The following is a 25,593-nucleotide window of genomic DNA, read 5'->3' as shown; positions in this document are numbered from 1 at the left end:
ATAGATGCCTGAGAGTGCCTAAGAACCTTTGCAATTTGTAAAATGCTTTTACATGAATAGGTTGAGTGACTATAAAATTATTTCTTTTAGAATTTGGAAGGCTTTGCTTCAGTGCCTTTTAACTTCTGTTACCATGAGAAGAACAACAGGTGCTTTTCTCACTGCTGATCTCATTATACATAACTTCTTTTCATCTCCCTAGAAGCTTGCAAGATCTTCTCTTTTTTCCTATTGCTTTTCAATTTCACGTTGATGTGCCCTGGTTTGGAAGTCCTTTGTCCATTTTGTTGGATGTTATTTGACCCTTTCAGTCTAAAACTTCATGTTCTTCAGTTCTAGGAAAAATTTATGAATTATTTACTTGATTTTTTTTTTTTTATCATTTTCTCCATTCTCTTTTCCTGGAGTCTTATGATTTGATTCCTACAACGCTTGCATTAAATTTCTGATCTTTTCTTATTCTCTATTTCTTTATCTTTTTCTCTCTTCTTTCTGGAATATCTCTGTGCCTTTCTGCATCTTTTCTCTGTTGTGTCACTGAGGTATCTGGAGAGGGTAGAGTTGAACATATGTACTCAACTTGCCATCTTTCTGTGGGAGGTTATTTTAAAATTTAAGAAAATTGACTTCATTGTCAAGATCTGTGATCGATATAATACATGCACAAAATATAAAAGTTAAATAGTACTAAGGTGTTCTACCTTTCCAATCACATTCCTCAGAGATAATCACTGAAATATTTTAGCTGTTTCTTCTGATAGATATCTGCAAGTTTTAAAGTAACATGCCTGAACTTTAGACTTTCGCTAATAAAAACTGAGGATTTCAGGGGCTGTGTTAACACCCCGTCTTTTCCGTATAGTTATATCACAGTTTTTTTTGTTAAATTTGCCGTCCGTGTTTGTCTGATTAGGCCTATGGAAATATGTACTATAGAGCAAGATAGTGTAGTATGGTTATATTTGCTTTTTGTGTACTTTATTTTTCTTGAGGTTAATAATTACCTCTTTTTTCCTTTGCATCATTTTCCATAAACCCAATCTTTCCAACGTTTCTACTTTATTTTGGCTTCTTAGGCTCAGCCCTTTGCCAAACTCTGTAGGGTTAGTGCCTTCTACAGTGAGAAATCCTAACCTCATAAGAAGTGCATTCAAATAATTCTTTGAAGAGATAACATTTACATTGGGCCTTCATGACCAGTATTGTTCTAAGTGTATTACATGTACTGATTCACTTAATTCTCAAAGAACCTCTGTGAGATTTGTTCTTTTCATATAAATCAGTGACTTTCAAAGTGAAGTACATCTAAAACAATCCGTTGTGTCCAGGATGAAAAAATTAAAACTTCTATTTATATATCCTTCCTTATTTGCTTAAAATGTCTATTTTCGTGTGTTTTTATAATTGTTTTATTATAAACATATCAGCACAGTATTAAATGAGTATGCTGGGGTATTTTATACTAGGGCTAAATAATCTAAAACTTTTGGAGATTACTGAGTTAAAGTGTAGAGATGAGAAAGCACAGAGCTCGTGTCAGAAAGAGAAAGTAATTCTTGGGGCGCCTGGGTGGCTCAGTTGGTTAAGTGTCCAACTCTTGGTTCCAGCTTAGGTCATGATCTTGTTGTTCATGAGTTCGAGTCCCACATCGGGCTCTGCGCTGGCAGCCCACAGCCTGCTTGGAATTCTGTCTCCTTCTCTCTCTGTACCTCCCCTGCTCACTCTCTATCTCTGTCTCTCAAAAATAAATAAACACTAAAAAAAGAGAGACAAAGTAATTTATGCCCAGGATATAACTAGGAAGAGAGTAAATGAGATAAGGTTAAGAAAGTAGATTAGGGCTCATGTAGAAAGGCCTTAAATGCCAGGCATGGGAGGCTGGAATCTATTTTTAAAATCACAAACACCCTTATGACTTAATTGATATTTTAAACTTTTCTATAATCCTGTGTAGTGCCTGAGAGTTTATCAAAAGTCACCTCTTGAATCATTCATTCATTTATTCACCCAATAAACCTTTATTCTACTAGATGCAGAGATGGGTTTTAAATCCCAGGATGAATAAGTTCACACCCTATCCTCCAGGACTAGAAGTCTGGAGGGAAGACTGCTACATGAACAAATAATTATATTGTAATATGATATACAAATGCTGGGGATAGCTACCTATAAAGTGCTTTCAGAGTTTGGAAGAAAAAGCTCTACCTGGGGAGTAATATTTTTCTACTGCTCAGTAGGGACAAAAGTTATTTCAAATGCTTTTTTACCACTGGCTACCTTTATCACTGTAAATGATACCGTCATTTATCTCTGTGTAAGTATTGTGAAAAAGATGCATTCTTCAATCCGGTGGGAAATATTCAGAGATTGTTCTTTGGTCTATTGATAAACATGGCATTTTTAGAGCATGTTTCTATTTGCAACTCTACCTCTTAGCCTCATGGATTGATTTTACATTTATGTTTATGGCTCTGTTCCAACATACTATCACGCATCATTTCACCTGGGTCAATGAAGGATAGAAGTAATTTTTCTGAACTTAAAAAAATACTAGATTTCAGTCTGTACTCAGAGAAATCCTACATGTCTTTTTTTAAGCTCTACTTAAATTCTTACAGGTGAAGGTTAAAAAACTGGAGGAAAGATTGATATTCATTTCTCTGAATCTTGGTTACCTCTTCTATAACATGGGAGGAATAGGAGTATCTACAACAAAACTCATTTTGAAGATTAAATGAGTGAATTATATGAAGCTTGTAACATAGCAGATGCTGTTTGAGTGTTAGCTGGTGCTCTTGTTATTAAAAATAGAATCATAAGTGGTGAGGCATTGACCTCTGACGACAATCGGAAAACGTTTTTTATAATCTTACAGCGTTGATTGGCTTTTCTTATATATCTTTTACAGCTTTCATTTTTATGGGTTTCTCCCCAAGAATCAGATATCTGCCAGAGAAGATTTTTTTAAGTTGATTTATTTTAAGAGACAGAGGGAGACAGAACAAGTGGAGGAGGGGCAGAGAGAGAGTGTGAGCAGGAGAGGGGCAGAGAGGGAGACAGAGGATCTGAGGCGGGCTCCGAGCTGATAGCAGAGAGCCCGGTGCACAGCTTGAACTCACGGAACTGTGAGATCGTGTCCTCAGCTGAAGTCAGACGCTTAACTGACTGAACCACCCAGGCGCCCCCAAGAGTAGATCTTTGTATGCATCTGGCATTGTGTGTTATTCCAGTGGAATAGCTTAGAGCCAGATTGTAAATGCTCAAATCAAATCTTCATGTTCTGATGCCGACATACGTGACACACATGTAAATACATATATGCACACACCTCTTTGGAAACTGAGGTTCAGATACAAGCCCTTCCCCTGCTTCCTTCAATCAATTCAGAGATGGACAGAGGGAAGAAATACTTTATTTTTTTTTATTTAAATTTTTTGTAAATGTTTATTTCTGAGAGAGAGAGAGAAAGAGACTAGCAGAGGAGGGCCAGAGAGAGAGGGAGATGAAGAATTTGAAGCTGGTTCCAGGCTCTGAGCTGTCAGCACAGAGCCCAACACAGGGCTCGAACTCGTGAACTGCGAGATCATGACCTGAGCCGAAGTCAGACGTCCAACTGACTGAACTGCCCAGTCACCCCCAGAAATACTTTTTTTTTTTTTACTTTTTTTTTTTAACGTTTATTTATTTTTGAGACAGAGAGAGACAGAACATGGACGGGGGAGGGGCAGAGAAAGAGGTAGACACAGAATCGGAAGCAGGCTCCAGGCTCCAAGCCATCAGCCCAGAGCCCAACGCGGGGCTCGAATTCACAAGCTATGAGATCATGACCTGAGTCGAAGTCGGACGCTTAACCGACTGAGCCACCCAGGCGCTCCCATAAATACTTTTTAAAGACAAAGCCTCCTTGACTACTTAAGGCTTACCTTTTACTCTTCTTTACTTGATTGGCTTCCCTTTTTTGATCTGGGTTAAATTTATATTCAGAACCTTGGTTTAGGTCCCAGCTCTTACCCAAATATTTTAGTCCACTTTACCCATCCCTAGACTATATATTTTGATTGAATATGCTATAGTAGGATTTTCTGATGCATGTTTAATTTCTCCCCATCTATATCCCTACCTCCTTGAGGCTAGAGACCAGCCTTTCCCTATGGTATTCCCTGTGAGACATTATATAGTGGTTGTTTTTGCATTCCTGGTGTTTTGGTTTTTTTCCTGATATTCTTTGATGAACTTTCCCCTCTATCCCTCCCCACCCAATTCCCCAACCAATTAAATGAAGGAAATCTGTTTGAAGGAAACCTCGTGCTGGTCTTATTATAATGACATAGTAACAATCATTTGCAGTATATTTGCATTTACTCAGATATCATGTCTTCCTGGAAGCCTTGCTTGAATCCCTAATCTGGCCTGAGTGCCCTTATTCTTTTCCCATAGTACCCCGTGAATATCATTATTCTAGTTCTGACACATTATATTGACATTATCTGTTTATGCGTGTCTCACCCCTTATAGAGAAGGGATCTTTGGCTTATTCATTTTTATTCCTTTTACCTAGCCCCATCCCTGGTGTTCAGTTAATGTTTGTTAAACAAAATGACTATATCTTGCCAGCTCTGCCTCCTCCTTCACTGGAGGGAGGAGAAAAGTTTACAACTGTATTTAAGTCCTGGAAATGCCAGAAAAACTGAAACATCTAAATTTTCTTCTCCTTGCTGTCAATAAACACCAGCTTTCTCTCTTTGAATGACATGAGGATTGAAAATAAGAGGCAGTGAAAAATAAAACACAAAACCCCCCAAATTTCCATCAGTGTTCAGCCAGAATTACAAAGTTTTACCGAAGTGTTTAGAGATGCAATGACTTGGTATCGAGAGAAAACAAAAGGTAGGGGGAGATAGATACAGCAGAATTGGTCATGCGTTGATAGTTGATAAAGCCAAGTGATGGTCCATGGGAGTGGTGTGGATTAATTTATACTGTTCTCTTCTATGTATTTGAACTTTTACATAATAGAGAGTTCTAAAAAGTTAAGGTTTAGTTTCAGATGTTAACACAAGAGTTTTTTCAGAGCATATTAGCTTTCTAATTTTGGTCCTGCAGCTGACTATTTCTCATATCAAGTGAAAAGTGAAACGTCAATTTGAATTTGAAATCGTTTGGGACTTGGAATGATTAAGTGTCTTTTATCTTATTTTGCCTCTGGCACACTCTAACTACATTTTTTGAAATTATTCTTTACTTTTTTTTTAAGTTTATGTATTTATTTTGAGAGAGAGAGAGAGAGAGCACATGAGCAGGGGAGGGGCAGAGAGAGAAGGGGACAGAGAGAGAAGCCCCAGCAGGCTCTACACTGTCAGCATGGAGCCTGATGCGGGGCTTGAACTCACAAACCACGAGATCATGACCTGAACCGAAAGCAAGAGTCAGATGCTTAACTGACTGAGCCACCCAGGCGCCCCGAAACTATTCTTTAAATTTAAAAATCTACTTACACAAATTACATTATTGAGGTATTTATTATGTGTCTTGCAATTCAAAGGAACCTAACAAATGTGTTTTCGTTGTGTGCAGTAAGGCCACTGAACCAGTCGGTAGCTGTGATGGATTATACGCTTACTCATGTTCTTGCCCAGGGCCCGAGAGCAATCAGGGTTAGTTGGACTGTGTCAAGGCCAGAGTAATGTGTGAAAGGCATTTTATTTGGCACACCAGTGACCATATTGCATTTTGAGTTTTCTTCAGCAGTAAGGATGGGTTGGTACCAAGCTGACCATCCTGTACTACTTGTTACAACTTTTGTGATATCAGCCAACGTTTATAAGACTGCCAGCTGTGGCTAAGGATGTAGTTTTGGGCTTTAGAGCGTAATTTTTCATCTGCGTCACATTAGCCCATTGAACCCACAACTCTGATTTTATAGAACCAAAATATACACTCTTCTACAAACTTAGAGGTGACTGGGGTCTTTCTCCCTAAGCAGTGATTTCCTCGGCTTCACATCTTATTTATTCAGATGCTCCGTTAACTGTTCAAAGCTTGTGAATTTGTGAAATGAAAAGCATAATATGGAATTCCGGGCTGTGATGAACCTTTTCGGCTTTTCAAGACACATCAAAGGGAATCCTGATGCCTTCTTCAGGATTTTCTGTCTGTTAATTCATTTGTTTGCCTTATTCTCTACATACAGTCTCTTTCAAGGATGTGGTATTTTGACAACATAATAAACCCAAGAAGGTACAAAAGTAACTATCAATCAGATAAGCAGACTAGCAATTTCTTGAGCAAAGAAGGAACAGAGTACATTGTGGCTTGTTTCCCTATTTAAAGTCTCTACTAGTTTTCCTTTGTGTTTGAAATCCTAACTGTGCCTCCTTTGTAAAAAGACAAAAGCGTAAAGCTTGGATGACATACCCTCCAAGAGTCAAAAAGATAAGCACATAAGAGTATATTAACATTTTTTTTTTTGCTATAAAATATTTTAATGGGAAAAAAAGACTTTTTTTATTTTCTAGATGCCTATTGAATTCCAACAAAGTGCTTGCTAATATAATTGGTAAATTATGAAGCAAAACCATTTAAAATTTTTTTTTAAATGTTTATTTATTTTGAGAGAGAAAAAGAGTGTGAGCAGGGGAGGGGCAGAGAGAGGGAGAGAGAGGATCGCAAGCAGGCTCTACGCCGTTAGCACAGAGCCTGATGTGGGGTTTGATCTCACAAACCATGGGATCGTGATCTGAGCTGAAATCAAAGTCGGATGCTTTAACTGACTGAGCCTCCCAGGTGCACCAAATCAAAACCATTTCTAAATGAAATTTTTAATTCCCTATTGTAGGCAGTGATTGTTTTGTGCAGAAAATTAGGTTATTAAGAACTCGACTAAAAATTTCAGCAGCACTAAATTCCATGAGAAATTCATTGTGAAAGTTGATTGTAGAAAACCTTTGCTCCTGGCTGTATCTGTCTTTGCATAAGGGGAAGGCAAAATAGTTCCATTAAATGGTGTAATGACAACAAGTTCCCAATATGTAAAATGTAGAATGATACGTATCAGGATTATACCAAATCCATAACACATGTAGTCTTCTAAGCACTGTGCTTGTTGCTGTACAAAAGAAATAGAAGACATTGACCCTGGCCTTTACCATCTTTTCTGTTGTGGGAGATTAGACTTAAATGCATGAAAAAGAGAAAAGCCTGACTTTCTTCCCTATGATAGTAGAGTCTTCCTCTGTAACTTCAGAATCAAACTTTTTGCCAATGCCTGGATTTCATTCTTTAAAAGCGCCTCAGTAGATTTTTCTTTTTATGAGTTTATTTTTGAGTAATCTCTACACCTAAAGTGGGGCTTGAACCCACAGTCCTAAAATCAAAAGTCACATGCTCCACTGACTGAGCCAGCTAGGTGCCCCTTAGATTTTTCTTTTTCTTTCCTTTTTTTGTTTTTTGAAGAGGAGAATCAGAGTATATATTGTAGCTGATGAGAAACTTCAATTAATATCAATAAATATGAAATTATTCTTAGCAAAATAATGATTCTTACACTTTTTATTAGTATGATTTAAAAAAAATGGAGTCCCCTTAGTTTTTTTTTCTTTGAAGTTTATCTATTTTTTATTTTTTATTTTTTTATTTGTTTTTAGTAATCTCCACATCCAGTGTGGCGCTCGAACTCACAACCCTGAGATCAAGAGTCACATGCTCCTCTGACTGAGCCAGCCAGGCGCCCCTTCTTAGTTTTTATTACTACCTTTTGGTAGACAGTATTTGATTTTGAATTTTACACTTACGTGCAAATTGCATGGTTCATATTCTCAAGAAAAATTGTTCCCAGCAAATCCCAAGCCCACCTTAAATGAACAAATGTATGCCCCCATAATAAAATTTGTCATTTGGATCTTGATTAATGAATTTCCTAATAAGTGTTTCTGTCTTATAAATAATAGTTCATGGTCATTTTGGGGCTTTTTGTTTGTTTTTTTTTGTTTCTGTTTTTGTTTTTTTAGCTCATGGTCATTTTGGGGTTTTTTTTTTTTAGTTTTTTTTGGTTTTTTTTTGACTGGGAAAATAACTTTATTTTCTTCGGGGGTGTGGACAGACGTCTAGTCTCAGAACTTCTGGAATTGCTTTTTGGTGCTAGCGGCCTTTGTGACTTTGAGCACGTTGAAGTGCACAGTCTTGCTCAAGGGCCGGCACTCAGCCCGCTGTGACAATGTCGCCGATCTGGACATCCCTGAAGCAGGGGGACAGGTGCACCGACATGTTCTTGTGGTGTTTCTCAAAGCGGTTGTATACAATGGAGGTTCGGATATAATGGAGGTAGTCTCGGTGGGTGACAATGGTCCTCTGCATCTTCATCTTGGTCACCACACCAGACAGAATCTGCCCTCGGATGGAGATGTTACCAGTAAAGGGGCATTTCTTATCAATATAGGTGCCCTCAATGGCCTCCTTGGGTGTCTTGAAATCCAAACCGCTGTTTTTGTAGTATCGCGAGAGTTTCTCCTTGCCAGTTTCCCCAAGCAGAATCCTCTTCTTATTTTGAAAGATGGTTGGCTGCTTTTGGTAGGCACGCTCAGTCTGAATGTCCACCATCTTCCCGGCCGCCTGGAAAAAGGCGCTCATGGTCATTTTGAAACATATGTTTGTAATATGAGTGTGGCCACGACACAAATAGTATAAATTAAAAACAAATATCTTCCATTTCTTATCTAGTAGAGTATGCTTGGGACAGAAACATGGTCTAGATACTTACTAAAAGAAGCACTGGCCACATCTTAGTTCTGAAGTCACATCCACGTGATTTAGTGTCATCTTAACTTTGAAGACATAAAATTAATGTTTTCACAGAAGGATATTTATAAGGCAGGCTGTCTGTAATCACATACCTTACATACAAAGGATAAAGGAAAGAAGAGGGGAGATAAGATCCCAATATGAGGAATACTGTAGAGAGATTGGAGCTGTTCACAGTCAGTCCTGAATCAGAGTTTCTGCTCTGCTACTTATTTTGTGACTTTAATCAAGTTTTGTAATCTTCCTGGCCTTATTTTTTTCCCCTAACTCAGAGGGTAGTGATGAGAGCTAAGCTAATGTCTATAAATTACTTGGTGGAATTTCTGGGACATAGTAAGTTTCCAATAATGGTAGTAAATGCAGTGTATCGTATTATTGTCAGAGGCATCACTTTTCCTTCCTCTCATTATTGGAGACACCTTCATTTTGACGCCTGTTCTTTACCACACAATTCCCTTCTTGCCCTTCTGATGCGTGGCCTAAGCTTTAGATAGCTTCCTTGCATTGCTTGCTCTCATATTGACGTCTCTAGTCTGGACTCCTTTTCTACATCTCCAGTTATATGTTGAAAGATCTCTCAAACGTGAAGTGTCCAAAACTAAATTCCTTGTTCCCCCATAATCTCTCCCATCTCAGTAGCAGGGGTGGGGAGATGAGAAGCCACAAGGGGTACAGTGAAAAGGGCAAGAAGCCAAGCTCAGGGCACACAAGCAAAGATCTCTAAACCTCTCCATCCTCAGCCCCTGATGCTGTAAAGTCCCTCTGGGATGGGGAGAGCCTCATTCACGTAGGCTTATGGCATGTGCGCTGTTGGCACCCCAAATCCTGCCCGTCACAGTCATCACCATTATCCTGCTACTGATAAGTACGTGCGTTGTGACAGGAAGACTCCTGGACTGGGAATAAGTATTTCTTTCTTTTTTTCTAAGTTTGTTTATTTTATGTTGAGGGGGGAGAGGGTCAGAGAGAGGGAGAGAATCCCAAGCCGGCTCCATACTGTCCGCGCAGAGCCCAGTGCAGGGCTTGAACTCAAGAACTGTGAGACCACGACCTGAGCCAAAACCAAGAGTCGGATGGGACACTTAACCAACTGAGACCCCCGGGCTCCCTGGAGTAAGTATTTCTGGCCCCTTCCTGTATTGTGACTTTAGCTAAGTCACAGCACTGCTGTGTGGCTTAGTTTTTTCACTTGTAACATTACAGTGAAGATACTAACACTAAGGTAACCATTTAATTTTAGTCCAAACTAGGACACTTTGGAGAGTGAAAGGGAGCTATTGATAATTAGAATGACCATCGCTTCTGGCCAAATGAGGAAGCATAGTGGCCCTAGCTATCACTCAGATCCCCTCCTGCATTCATGATGTTTGATTTTGTGAATTCCCACTTCTACAGGAAAGATGATTTGTTACAAAGCATTGTTGTATATATTTAGTAATGTATATGCTAATATTAAAATAATCTGCCAACTACAACAGTCTATTATGGAAATCAATAATTGCTGCTAAAGTAATATTAAGTTAAATTGGCTTTTATGGGTTAGCCAGAGAACCAAAGCAATACAAAAAATGTTGTTTTCTTGAAAAATTGTATTCCAAGTCCGCTAACTTTTTTTTCAAAAAATAGCTTATTTTTAATGGGTCTTTTTTTTTTTTTTTAACCCAGAAGTCTGGCACTTCTTTCTGCCATAATTTGACTTATATTATAGTGTTCAGTTATATTTCTTCTGGATTTTTTGAGAGGAAGAGCGTAATGGGGTATATATATATATATATATACGTATATATATATATATATACGTATATATATATATATATACGTATATATATATATATATATATATACGTATATATATATATATATAGGCCAGTTCATCACCTCATCACCTAAATTATATATTCTGAAAGTTTCCCATCTCTGACAGTTCCTTTCTTGGGATTTGGTAATCTCAGCCACTTTTTCAATATATATAAGAGTTTCAAAAGTGGTGATAGCAAACTGTGTATGGCATTTGTTATGAGCCATTCACTGTTAGGCACCTTACATATATGAACTTGCTGAGTACTCTCTACAAGTCCGTGACCTACGTTATGCTGTTCCCATTCACAGATGAGGCAGATGACATAGAGAGAAGTTGACTGACTTCTCCGAGGCCACACAGCAAGATGGAGTCTATAGTCTGTACTCCTAACCACTATGTTTTACAAGAATAAGTTTGACACTTCATTGTGCTCTTAGAGGTACATGGTTCTTAGGATGGCAGTTTCTGAAGACTTAAAGCTGCCTTTTGTCTCTATTTTGTTCCATCCTCATATTCCTTCCAGCCTGGCATTTTGCCTCAGAAGGGCATTCATTGCACAGAGTTTACATAGAATCTTTGTCTACTGAAGTCAGGTAGGAATCCAGTCAAGAAAACAAATGTCCTGAGAGAAGCACAAAGCACTATGGGAGTTCAGTAGTGGGAGTTTTTCCCTCCATGGGGAGGAAGATTTATAATGGATAAAATTTTGTTTTGTGGAATCCATAGAAAATGCCATTTCAGCAAAAGGAAATAGCATTAGGTAAATGAGAAAAGTCAGGGCATTTACAGAAAATAGGAAGAAAATTTATGGAGCATAGGGGCTTATGTAAAGAAGTGATGGAAAATAAGGTTGAAAATTAACAGATTGTGGCAAGATCATGAAGGATCTTGAAGACCGGACTGACGAGTTTATTTTGTTTTACAAAATGATGATTTTCAAAATTTGTTCCCCTTGCAACAAACTTGTGAGATCTGATAACATTTCATTCATCCGATGCAGGGAGCATAGTATGTAAGGGCTTGGGCTCTGGTATTCACCACTTGTACCTGTGTCAGCTTAAGCACGGTAACCTCTCAGGAACTGTGTTTTCTCATCTATAAAAAGTGGCTAAGAATAGACCCACCTTGTTGGCTGTTGTTATAAGGATGAAATGAGATAATCTATGAAAGGTGCTATTACGGTTTTACTATTTTATTACCATCATCACTAGTAGCTGTGGATTACTGGAGTAATGAGTCTCTTAGGGGATCAGTGGCAGGATCAAGACCTATGGAATTTAGCACCAAGAGTCCCTACCATGATTCTGATACCCCAGTAATTGCTTGGAGTCATTCTTCTCAGTAAGGAAGAATGTAGCCATGTGGTGGCAACCTGCCCATAACTGGAATCCCAGGATAACTACCCAATAACTGAGAGAGTTAATTGGCTCAGCCCTAGGCAAGTTGCTTAATTCCTTAGGGGTCTCATTGTTCTTGCCTGCAAGATGAGGATAATGACTCCTCATTGTATAGTAGTAATAATGTTTAAATGTGTGGCACATAGTAGGCCTTATTAAATGGTGTGGTTATATATATATATATATATTTTATTACAACACTAACTCAAATCCTATTCCCAGATGGCATCACAAAGGAAGGATCTAAGCAATTAGGGGATTGTAACAGGTTGCCTGACCTCATTCCCATTCTTTTCTCACTCCTCAAGATTTAAATCCACCAGATTTCAAATGGGAAGTAAGGATGTCTTTATTCTTTCTGCATTCTGTCTCTGTTTCTTCATTGGTTTCTGTTTGGGTTGAAGGAAAAGTATGAAGAGAATAGTAAGGAAATGTGAGGAGAGGGTCAACAGTTGCAGGAGTTTTCTTCTCTTGTTCTAAAAACACCTACTTTAGCTTTGCGAGTTGATGAATATGTTACCTTAAGGTAGACAGTTGAAACAGGCGAATTTTTGAGATTCCCTTTTCACCTTGTTTTGATTGTATTTTTTGTGATAACGATAGTGTGATGACGCTATTGTAGCTTAGGTTGTAGGGTCTTAAGATGGAGACAATTTCCCAAATCCCTTTTTAGGATTAATTCTCTAGACAAGTATGCTCGGGCTCCAGGCCAGACAGCCACAGAAGATGAAACGATAGCCTGCCTCATTGGAGACATAGCATGCTGGATCCCTTGGGTAGTGAGGCATTGAGAAGGGGAGTTCTCTTCAGGCTTGTCGACCCTGATGAAGACGAAGGTAGGGCCAGAGACACTGAGCTGTCTTTTTCTAGTGTTCTGGTGAGGATGTAACCACCCGTGCTCTGAATCCTGCTGAGACTGCAGACGTGACTTAGAGCACTCATCCATCACCGACAAAAAAAAAAAAAAAAAAAAAAAAAATCTTATAACACAGCTATGGGAAAGCACTTAATTGAAAAATATAAAAACCATTACTCAAATTTGCCAGAATAAAGTCCTGGTTAATTGTGATTGCAGAATAGTCACTGTAAAAATTCTGACCTGACCTGATTTTATCATTTAAAATGTTTAGTGCCATGCCACTTTAAAAAAAATTTTTTTAAGCTAAATGTCTATGTCAGCTCTAGTTGTACTTATTGAAAGGAATGTTTAAACAATGTCAAAGGAGGATGAGACCATCATTCCGTATCTAAAATTAAGAGACAGTTGAATTTACTGCTCCCTGTTGTGAAGTAGTTACACTGGGATCAGCCAAAATCTCTCTAGGCCAGCAAACTGCCATTCTTACATAGGGTTTAGGGTTTGGGAGTTGAGGGTTCAAAAGCACAAGTGGGCTGATGCCAGGTGGAGAAGTACGGTTACTGGGGTGTGAGTAGTGTTGTTTGGTTGGCCCCAAGCCGTATACTTATTGGACTGAATTTGTTCCTAATTGGCTACTTCAGAAGCAAGGACTGTCATTGATTGGCTGGCTTTTAAAGTGTGTTCAAGAATGTAAGTTGTTTATTGATTGAATGAATTCAAAACCACTTCTGTCGGCTTTTTGTTACATGGTGAAAGAATCATCAGTGTTTTCCTGGGAATGTGGGAACTTTCGAAATTCTCAGTCCCCATTGTTCTTAACTCAGTCAAAGCTCCAGGAGATCATTAAGGATTGTCCAGGCCTTCCCCTCTGTTGTTGATTCTTCTTGAAGATGGGGTTTCATTTGTGAAGATCTGATTTTCAGTTTGTATCAATCAGCATGATTTCATTTATTTCTTTGAAGCATTTATTGAAACATCTGCCAGGACAGTAACTGTAGAAGAATTTGAGGTACTAGACAATAAACATCAAATGACTCTGAGGCAAACAAGAATAATTAGAAGTATTGGGAGGGACTAGTATATATTTCACTCGCATAACCTAAGATTTTTCAGGTATGACCAAGAAAACAAGTCTTAGGCATTCCTTAGGTGGCCAGACTGCCTTTTCTTTCAGCTTAGATATAGATTGCCGTATTCTACCTGTAATGTTGGTCAGGTATAAATAACATGAGTGTTAATAATGGTTTCAGTTGGCCAAAAGAAAGTCCAAAGCCATTCTATTATCTATAACTGGAACTATTATTTTGATAGTCTTGTGTGGAAGCTGTCTACTTGTATGATCATCTCTGTTCTGAGAATCTTGGGTTAATAGTCAAGTTCTTTGAATCATCTGTTCCTGGGGGTGCTCTGGAGAACCTGTTTTGTTTTTGTTTTTTTTAAGTTTTATTCATTTATTTTGTGAAAGAGAGAGAGCATGCATGAGTGAGGGAGGGCCAGAGAGAGAGAATCCCAAGCAGATTCTGCACTGCCAGCACAGAGCCCAACACGGGGCTCTGTCTCACAAACCATGAGATCATTACCTGAGCTGAGATCAAGAGCTGGGTGCTTAACCAACTGAGCCACTCAGGTGCTCCTTGGAGAACCTGTTTTAGGTTCTCGACTGGTATTACCTTCCGGCTCCTCTAAGGTCCCTTCCATTTTTTCCCCCAGAGGGTGTCCATCGTTGAGTCTTATCCAGGGATCATGTTTTGTTTTGTTTTGTTTTTAGCTGAATAATTGACATTCCTTTCAAACCGGGTTGTACCTGTACATAGACAAAAAGATCAGGGATTATTTTATTCATCGTCATAGACTCAGCACCAGCCCCTAATGCAGTAAATAATTATCAAATACATTCAGCTTTATATAATTCTTAGATTATTTTAGGCATTTCAGTCATGTTTCTTTTTGATTCTGATCTCACTGAAAGCAATAACTATGTCATATTCTTTTCTGAGTAACCCAGAAAGCTTATCACAGTGTTTTCTATGTTAGGTACCAATAAATAGTCGTTAAATTGGATTCAAGATGCATTGAACATACTTTGGATATTTGGGAAAATACTTGACCTGGTTGCTAACCGCTTGAGCAGAAGACGCCAGACACAAAAAGAATACATAATATATTATTACATTTATATTAAGTATAGATAAAGGCATATACAACTAAAAAAAGAAAGTAAATGAAGTTTGATAACTAACTTGTGCCAGAATAAGAACTGAGGCAAAGGAAGAAACAATAGCTTGTGGCTTCTAATTCAAAAACTGTTCGGTGAGTGATCAGGATCATTCTTTTTCTCCTCGCCTGTTTCTACTCACTACTGTTCTTAGATACCCTATTTACAAGAAGAATATGAACTAATATTTATTAAGTGTCTATTAATTGCCAGATGACTTTTTTTTTTTTTTTTAAGTAGGCTTCACGTCCTGTTCAGAGCCCAATGTGGGGCTTGAACTCACAACTCTGAGATCAGGATCTGAGCTGAGATCAAGAGTCAGATGCTTAACCAAGTGAGCCACCCAGGTGCCCTAGCCAGACACCATTTTTTCTTAATGTTTATTTATTTATTTTAAGAGGGAGAGAGGGTGTGAGCACATGAATAGGGGAGGGGCAGAGAGGGAGAAAACCAAGCAGGCTCCACACTGTCAGCACAGAGCCCAACATGGGGCCCAATCCCACGAACTATGAGATCGTGACCTGAGCTGAAACCAAGAGCTGACTGCTCAACCGACTGGAGGCACCCAGGTGCCCCAGACAACACTTTTTATTGAAATTATTTCACATGATACTTTTAGCAGCCCTCTGAGATATGCAGTCTTCTCTACTTTCCAAGTGACAAATCTGAGAGACTGAAAGTTTAAAAAACTTATGCAGAGTCAGGGAGCCTGGGTGGCTCAGTTGGCTAAGCGTCCAACTTCGGTTCAGGTCATGATCTCATGGTCCATGGGTTCCAGCCCGACATAGTAGGGCTCTGTGCTGACAGCTCAGAGCCTGGAGCCTGTTTTGGATTCTGTGTCTCCCCCTGTCTCTCTTCCTCCCCTGCTCATGCTCTGTCTCCCTCTCTCTCAAAAATAAATAAACATTAAAAAAAATTATGCAGAGTAACAGAAGTAGTTAAGTAGTAGATAAAATTTGAATTTAGATCTGTGTTACTTCAAAGTCTTTGTTCTGTCTATTCTATCACAAAGTAAAAGGACCAAGAATTTAACCTGGTAATTTCATTATTTATTAGCAGAGGATGACAGAAAGAGGTCCTACACTCGAGGGCAGGGGTCAGCAAACTTTTTCTGAAAAAGGCTAGAGAGTCAACATTTTAGGACTTGGAGGCCATGCGGTCTCTGTCACAAGTACTCAACTCTGCTAGAACAGCACAACAGCAGCCACAGACAATATGTAAAAAATGAGTGTGGCTGGTGTCCCAGCAAAACTTTGCCTATGGACACTGGAAATGAAATTTCCTAAAATGTTTATGTGTCACAAAATACTATTTTTTCTTTGGTTATTTTCAACCATTTAGAAATATCAACTTCTTAGCTTATGGGCCATACGGGTAGGTGCTGGGCCAGACAGGCTATAGTTTGCTGACCCCTGCTGTAGGCTGTTCCTAGAAGAAACCCCTATCAGAGTCCTTACATATTTTTAGGGATTTCCTTTCCTTTATAGACAGATTTAAAAAGTTCAACAGATACTTATCAAACCTCTCCCTATGTGCTGCACACTGCTACTTGTTTTAAAGAGATGAATTCTCCAACAAAACAATTTGAAAGAAAATGACATTAAGGTCTAATTTATATGCAGTAAACCATACCTGTGTAAAGTGTAGTTTGATGAGTTTGCATACATAGTTTGCATAGTTTGTAGTTTGCTTAGTTTGTATAGTTTGCATAGTTTGACGTATGCATACATCCATGTAACAACCACCACAATCAACATATAGAACATTGCCTTCGCCCTCAAAAAGTTCCCTCATGCCCCTTTGCAGTCAGCGCCCCTCCATCCTTGGCTCTAGACAACCACTGATCTATCCTTTATCATTATAAATTGTATTTTCCTTTTCTGAGTTTTCATATAAATGAATATAAATTTATATTCTTTGACTCCTTCTTTTACTCCACATGTGTTTTGAAATTTATCCATATTGTTACATATGTTAGTAATTTGTTCCATTTTTGCTGCTTAGTATTCTATCGTATGACTATACCCAACTGGTTTATCCATTCACCTGCTGATGAGCATTTGGTTTGTATCCAGTTTGGGTCTGTTATGAATGAAGTTGATATTAACATTTATGTATAAGTTTTGTGTAGACATATGTTTCTGTTTCCCTTGGGTAAATACCCAGGAGTAGAGTTGCTGGATCTTCTGGAAAAGGCATATTTAACTTTAGAAGAAACTGCCAGTCTTTTTTCCAAAGTGGTTATACTGTTCTGCATTCCCATTAGGGTGAGAGTTCCCATTGTTCCACATCCTCACCATTACTTAGGATTGTCAGTCTTTATGCCTTTAGCCATTCCGGTGGGTATAAAAGTGGTAGCTCATGACCATCGTAATTTCCATGTGCCTCCTGATTAACAGTATTGAGCATCTTTTCATGGGTTTACTGGCCGTTCATGTTTTCTTTTGTGAAGTCCAAATCTTGTGTCCGTTTTTTAAAACGGGTTGACTTATGGAGTTGTTAAGAGTTCTTTGTATATTCTGGGTATAAGTCCTTTGTCATATACCTGTATTGAAAATATTTTCTCCCAGTCTGTACATTGCTTCTTCATTTTCTTAACCATATATTTTAACAGTGGGAATTTCAATTTTAATAAAGTTCAGTTTTTCAGTTTTTTTCATTACGGTTAGTTCTTTTTTGTTTTAGAAATTTTCTGGATTTTTTAGCTTTTCTTTGGGGCTCTGATCCATTTGGAGTTAATTTTTATGAACTACAGATTAAGGTTCATATTTTTTCTTGTGAATACTTGGTTGTTTCAGCCCCATTTATTGAGAAAACTAGCCTTACCCTCCTTGAATGACTTTAGTGCCTTTATCAGAAATCAACTTACTATGTATATGTGGGTCTCTTTCTAAATTTTATTCTGTTCCACTGATGTATATATCTATTCTTATGCAACTGTTTTCTTTTGAGCCTTCACATGGTGTTTTTTTTAATTTTAGCCTCAAGAGAAATCATTTGCTTTTTTTTTTTTTTTTTTTTTTTGCCATTCTTTTTAATTGCAAGCTCTCTTTATGTGGGTCTCAGTTCATTTATGGGAGTATCTGTATCTTTACAGCTACAGATATGCCAAATAACCAAAACTAATGTAGATGTTTTTTCTGTGATTCCTGCCAAATCAACATCCTTTTATTCTCTACTCTTAACAAAGAGTTCTCAGTGTGCTAGCATTTCAACAGCAGCAGTAATTATATTTATGAATTCTTATGTGATACTGTATCTCAAACCTTATGGAAGTCCAAGTGGATTATGTCTGGGCTTTCACACTTGTCACTTCTCATGGCCGCTTTTTTCTGAGATGTGAATTCGATTAACTACGCATGTTCCTTCTTTTTGTACATCCAACTCTGTCCCCTGCTTCTCTCCATATTCTGTCTCTAAGCATAACTTTAGACCCTTCTATATCAAGAAAAGATCTATTTTCAAATCTCTCAATTGTTTCTTTGCCCCTTTCTCCCATTAAAATGAGTTGTCTTCCTTTCAGGGTTTACCTTTCTAAGGTCAAAGAAGTTCAGAACTGTACTCCTGACACCTTTCATTTTACCTGCAATCAGAGCGGTTTCCAGGTAGTTCTGTGTTCTAGCACTATTTATTACTCAGTTCCTGTAGATTTCAAAGTTATCCTTTTAAATCTGTTTTCTGAGACACCTATGTCACCTAGTAAAGTGAAAAAACAGATTTCTGTACTGAGCTTAGGCAAGGAAGGGGTTTTGGGTCATCATTTCATGGGGGATTTTTGTTTGTTTTAGTTTGAATTTTGTTTCGTATTGTCAAGCAACATGTATTCATGACGATAGAATTGCCCCAATCCAAAGACCACCACCACAAATATTTCGGTGTGCTATTAAAAAAAAAAAACATTTTTTAAAGATTATTTCTCAAATTTGAGTAATACCTATATTGGAAAGGCATACAATAAGTGGTTTTAAATGAATAAATATTCTTTTTTTTTTTTTCTCAGTTAAGTGTTTTGCTAGGCAACCCACAGAAAGGCCTCCTACTTGTAAGACAAGCAGGGCCATCTTTGGGCCAAGGGCAGAGGGTGAAGGAGGAGCCCCTAAGTGGCTCAGGGCCTGGTCTCTGCTGATTGTGTCTTTCCTTATTATTCTGTGGGTACTAACAGCATTCAAGTAATTTAGCTTGGTAGTTGAAAATCAATAAAGGTTCATTTTCTATAGCTATGTACATATGTTTTATTTCTATCCTTTTTCCTCTTATTAGAAACTAAGAAACATCTTGTTTTGCCTGACTTTTTTTTTTTCTTTTAATTTTCCAGGCTGTCATGTCCTAATGTTAAGTGACATTAGTTATCACTGACTCTTTGCATGATTGGAACAGAATGACATGGTCAGATGAGGGAGTGATCAGTGGCAGGATTAACTGGGCCAGGGTTAATGAGCACCCAGCCAAAAATTATGCTTTTTTAAAAGTTTAATTATATATTAAATATTGACTAAACAGTGACCTGCACAAGGTATGAAGAATAATAATACAGTGAACACCAGGACCCTCAGCGGTCAGCTTAAGAAATAGAACACTACATGGGGCGCCTGGGTGGCTCAGTCGGTTGAGTGTCCGACTTCAGCTCGGGTCATGATCTCACGGTCTGTGAGTTCGAGACCCGCGTCAGGCTCTGTGCCGACAGCTCGGAGCCTGGAGCCTGTTTCAGATTCTGTGTCTCCCTCTCTGACCCTCCCCTCTTCATGCTCTGTCTCTCTCTGTCTCAAAAAAATAAATGTTAAAAAAAAAATTAAAAAAAAAAAAATAGAACACTACCAGAACCTTAGTATCTGTACCTTGTAAAGCTCCACATTCTAAAAGTTACAAAATAAAGCTGATATTCCCTTAGTGAAAAATAAAAAATAAAAAAAATAAATAAAAGTTTCTTTTGGACAGAAGATCTTAACCATTTTTGTGCCATGGACTCCTTGAGAATATTATGGGCTCCTTCTCAAAACAAGGTTTATTCTTTTCCCACCTTCGTCCACCTGCCACCTCCCAAGAATAGTTTAGACCAAAGAAAAGATGCTTTTATTTAAATATCAGAATTAGATTGAATTCCTGTTGACTGATAATCCTAAATTCTTCTGAGCAAACATTTGTATATTATATTTTAATGAGTAGGGTTTCTAGTCTGGAGACTGGATTAGGGAAGCACATTTTTATAGGGGAAGTAAATTCAGCCTTTGTAAGTTAGGGGTTTGGAAGAACTGTACTAATTTGCTACTCCTGGCATTTATTTGTACCATATTTCTAAGCCTTCCTTCCCTGAAGAATCATCTTTCTTTACACAGTACACAAGGCTGTTACTGGCATTTGGGGCATTGAGGGGATGCTAGTACCCAGGAATGTTGATTCTAGCTCAAAGAAGGAGCTGGCCAAGAGAATCAATATCGTCCAAAGCAAACATATATTCTTGTATTTGGGATATTTATTTAAATTCCAAGCAATACATCTAGAACATGCAGAACAGGCTACAAAGTTGCCTTTTCAGAAGGTATATTTACCTAAAGAATGTATGCATATTTCATAAAAAACAAACAGACGATGTAAAAACACAGTCTACCCTTGGTTTGATTTCAGTGTGTTTTTGCAGTGAAAAGCATGCAGTTCTTAAATAATCACTTAGTTTTAAAATAAAACATGTTGCATTAAGAAGTATCTGATATTCATTGTGACTTTAATAATGCATTGTATACTGTTCCAAGGAAACACTGATATCCTTTGTTAACTTGCAAAAAAATAATTTAATAAATTGAAACCTGCATGAACTTTAAGTCATCCCAATACCTTTAAAAAGAAATTGCATGGGAAGGGAATTTAAATCCTATTTAAAAGAGTAAGAATGTGTGGCAGGGCAGGAGAAGAAATGCAAAGGTGAGGCAAATAATCACTATGTAATTTAGGACAACAGATTTCTTACCTTTGTACTCCAGAGCTAGAACAGATGGTGAAGACATAAATTCATCTATTTTCAAGAAACCTAAACTAAGGCTCAGGGAGAAAGATCATGTTAGTAAGTGTTAGAAACCAGTGTTTACAGTTCCAGTCCAATAACCTTTTATTTTTATTATTTTTAAAATTTAAATTCAAGTTAGTTGGATTATACATAGTATATAATAATTATTTCAGAAATAGAATTTAGTGATTCATCACTTACATGTAGCACCCAGTGCTCATCCCAACAAGTGCCCTCCTTAATGCCCATCACTCATTGAGCCCGTACCCCCCACCCAACACCCCACCAGCAACCCTCAGTTTGTTCTCTGTATTTAAGAATCTCTCGTGGTCTGTCTCCCTCTCTGTTTTTATCTTATTTTTGCTTCCCTTCCCCTATGTTCATCTGTTTGTTTCTTAAAGTCCACCTATGAGTGAAATCATATGTTTGTCTTTCTCTGACTGACTTATTTCACTTAGCGTAATACACTCTAGTTGCATCCATGTTGTTGCAAATGTCAAGAGTTCATTCTTTTCGATCACCGAGTATTATTCCATTGTATGTGTATACCACATCTTCTTTATCCATTTATCAGTCGATGTACATTTGGGCTCTTTCCATACTTTGGCTATTGTCAGTAGTGCTGCTATAAACATAGGGGTGCATGTGCCCCTTCGAATCAGACTTTTTGTATCCTTTGGATAAATAACTAGTAGTGCAATTGCTGGGTTGTAGAGTGGCTCAATTTTTAATTTTTTGAGGAACCTCCACATTTTCCCAGGGTGGGTGCACCAGTTTTCATTCCCACCAGAAATGCAAAAGGGTTTCTCTTTCTCCACATCGTCACCAACATCTGTTGTTGCCTGAGTTGTTAATGTTAGCCATTCTGACAGGTGTGAGGTGGTATCTCATTATGGTTTGATTTGTATGTCCCTGATGATGAGTGATGTTGAGCATCTTCTCATGTGTCTGTTAGCAATCTGGATGTCTTCTTTGGAAAAGTGTCTATTCACGTCTTCTGCCCATTTCTTCACTGGATTGTTTTTTGGGAGTTGAGTTTGATAAGATCTTTATAGATTTTGGATACTAACCCTTTATCTGATATTTCATTTGAAAATATCTTTTCCCATTCCATCAGTTGCCTTTTAGTTTCGCTGATTGTTTCCTTCACTGTGCGAAGCTTTTTATCTTGAGATGATGAGGTACCAATAGTTCATTTTTGCTTTTGTTTCCCTTGCCTCTGGAGACATGTCAAGAAGTTGCTGCAGTCGAGGTCAAAGAGGTTGTTGCCTGTTCTCTCCTCTAGGATTTTGATGGTTTCCTGTCTTACATTTAGGTCTTTCATCCACTTTGAGGTTTTTTTTGTGTATGGTGTAGGAAAGTGGTCCAAGTTCATCCTTCTGCATGTTGCTGTCCAGTTATCCCAATACCATTTGCTGAAGAAACTGTCTTTTTTGTATTGGATATTCTGTCTGCTTTGTGAAAGATTAGTTGGCCATACATTTGTGGGTCCATTTTTGTGTTCTCTATTCTGTTCCATTGATCTATGTGTCTGTTTTTGTGCCAGTACCATACTGTCTTGATGATTACCACTTCATAACATAGCTTGAAGCCTGGAATTGTGATGCTTTCAGCTTTGGTTTTCTTTTCCAACATTACTTTGGCTATTTGGGGTCTTTTCTGATTCCATACAAGTTTTGGAATTGTTTGCTCTAGCTCTGTGAAGAATGCTGGTATTGTTTTGATAGGGACTGTATTGAATATGTAGATTGCTTTGGGCAGTGTCAACATTTTAACAATATTTGTTCTTCTAACCCATGAACATGGAATGTTTTTCCATTTTTGTGTGTCTTCAATTTCTTTCATAAGCTTTCTGTAGTTTTCAGTGTATAGATCTTTCACCTCTTTGGTTAAGTTTATTCCTATGTATTTTATGGGTTTTGGTGCAATTGTAAAAGGGATCAATTCCTTGATTTCTCTTTCTGCTGCTTCATTATTGGTATATAGAAATGCAACTGGTTTCTGTACATTGATTTTATATCCTGCGACTTTGCTGAATTCCTGGATCAGTTCTAGCAGTTTTTTGGTGAATCTTTTGGGTTTTCCATATAGAGTATCATGTCATCTGTGAAGAGTGAAAGTTTGACTTTCTCCTTGCCAATTTGGATGCTTTTATTTCTTTGTGTTGTCTGATTGCTAAGGCTAGGGCTTCCAACACTATATTGAGTAACAGTGGTGAGAGTGGACTTCCCTGCCATGTTCCTGACCTTAGGGGGGAAGCTCTCAGTTTTTCCCCATTGAGGATGACATTAGTTGTGGGTCTTTTATATATGGCCTTTATGATCTTGAGGTATGTTCTTTCTATCCCTACTTTCCTGAGGGTTTTTACCCAGAAAGGATGATGTATTTTGTCAAATGCTTTTTCTGCATCTATTGAGAGGATCATGTGGTTCTCATCCTTTATTTTATTAATGTGATGTATCACATTGATTGATTTGCAGATATTAAACCAGCCCTGCATCCCAGGAATAAATCCTACCTGATCATAGTGAATAATTCTTTTAATGTATTGTTGGATCTGGTTGGCTAGTAATCTTGTTGAGAATTTTTGCATCTATTTTCCTGAGGGAAATTTCCTGTAGTTCTCCCTTTTAGTTGGGTCTTTGTCTGGTTTTGGAATCAAGGTAATGCTGGCTTCATAGAATGAGTTTGGCAGTTTTCCTTCCAGTTATATTTTTTGGAAGCACTTCAAAAGAATAGATGTTAACTCTTCTTTAAATTTTTTTTAATGTTTTTATTTTAATTTTGAGGGGCAGGGGAGCAGCAGAGAGAGAGAGAGGGAGATACAGAATCCGAAGCAGGCTCCAGACTCTGAGCTGTCAGCACAGAGCCTGGCACGGGGCTCGAACTCACAAACTGTGAGATCATGACCTGAGCTGAAGTCAGACGCTTAACCAACTGAGCCACCCAGGCACCCCTACTCTTCTTTAAATGTTTGTTATAATTCTCCTGGAAAACCATCTGGCTGTGGACTCTTGTCTGTTGGGAAATTTTTGATTAGTGATTCAGTTTCTTTACTGGTTACGGTCTGTTCAAATTTTCTATTTCTTCCTGTTTCAGTTTTGATAGTTTATTTATTTTTTTATTTTTTATTTTTTTAATGTTTATTTTTTTCTGAAACAGAGACAGAGCATGAGTAGAGGAGGGGCAGAGAGAGAGGGAGACACAGAATGTGAAGCAGGCTCCAGGCTCTGAGCTGTTAGCACAGAGCCCGACATGGGGCTCGAACTCACAAACCGTGAGATCATGACCTGAGCTGAAGTCAGTTGCTCAACCAACTGAGCCACCCAGGCACCCCAAGTTTTGGTAGTTTATATGTTTCTAGGAATTTGTCTATTTCTTCCAGACGGCCCAGTTTTTTGGCATGTAACTGCTCATATTCTCCTGTTATTGTTTGTATTTCTGTGGTATTGGTTGAGATCTCTCCTCTTTCATTTGTGATTTTATCTATTTGCATCCTTTCCTTTTTCTTTTTGATCAGTCTGGCCAAGGGTTTGTCAGTTTTGTTATTTCTTTCAAAGAACCAGCTCCTGGTTTCATTAATCTGTTCTACAGCTATGTATATATAAAATTGATTTCTGCTCTAAGCTTTATTATTTACCTTCTTCTGTTCCTGGTTTTAGGCTTTATTTGCTGTTATTTTCCAGCTCTTTTAGGTATAAGGGTAGGTTGTATATTTGAGACCTTTCTTCCTTCTTTAGGAAGGCCTGGATTGCTATATACTTCCCTCTTAATGACCACCTTTGCTGCATCCCAGAGGTTTTGGACTGTCGGGTTTTCATTTTCATTAGCGTCCACATACTTCCTAATATCCTCTTTAATTTTTTGGTTAACCCATTCATTCTTTAGTGGGATGTTCTTTTTTTTTTAATTTTTTTTTTAATGTTTATTTTTGAGACAGAGAGACAGAGCATGAATGGGGGAGGGGCAGAGAGAGAGGGAGACACAGAATCGGAAGCAGGCTCCAGGCTCTGAGCCATCAGCCCAGAGCCGGACATGGGGCTCGAACTCACGGACCGTGAGATCGTGACCTGAGCCAAAGTCGGATGCTTAACCAACTGAGCCACCCAGGCGCCCCTAGTGGGATGTTCTTTAATCTCCAAGTATTCATGGTCTTTCCAAATTTTTCTTGTGGTTGAGTTCGAATTTCATAGCGTTGTGGTCTGAAAATAGGCAAGGTATGGTCTCTGTCTTTTTGTACTTGTTGACGGCTGATTTGTGCCCCAGTATGTGATCTATTCTGAAGAATGTTCCATGTGCAATCAAGAAGAATGTGTATTCTGCTGCTTTAGGATGAAATGTTCTGAATATATTTGTTAAGTCCATCTGGTCCAGTGTGTCATTCAAAGCCATTGTTTCCTTGCTGATTTTCTAGTTAGACAATCTGTCCATTGATGTAAGTGGGATATTGAAGTCCCTTACTGTTATGGTATTATTGTCAGTTTCTTTATGTTTGTGATTAATTGATTTATATATTTGAACATTCCA

At 38.1% G+C, this 25,593-nt stretch overlaps 2 protein-coding genes across 6 annotated transcripts in view; one reads left to right on the top strand and one right to left on the bottom strand.

The window, feature by feature from the left end:
- SLC41A2 (solute carrier family 41 member 2) overlaps positions 1 to 25,593 on the top strand; it is a 127,589-nt gene that overhangs the window by 86,494 nt on the left and 15,502 nt on the right. The window lies entirely within an intron of this gene.
- LOC125170798 (40S ribosomal protein S11-like) lies at positions 8,086 to 8,625 on the bottom strand. The gene has a single exon (XM_047867608.1). It carries the CDS (start codon positions 8,623 to 8,625, stop codon positions 8,197 to 8,199), a length of 429 nt encoding a protein of 142 aa, XP_047723564.1. The 3' UTR covers positions 8,086 to 8,196.

Source organism: Prionailurus viverrinus, chromosome B4 (assembly GCF_022837055.1).
Source record: "Prionailurus viverrinus isolate Anna chromosome B4, UM_Priviv_1.0, whole genome shotgun sequence".
Lineage (NCBI taxonomy): Eukaryota > Metazoa > Chordata > Mammalia > Carnivora > Felidae > Prionailurus > Prionailurus viverrinus.
Note: the sequence above shows the minus strand (reverse complement) of the source record. Positions and strands in the feature narration are given on the sequence as shown.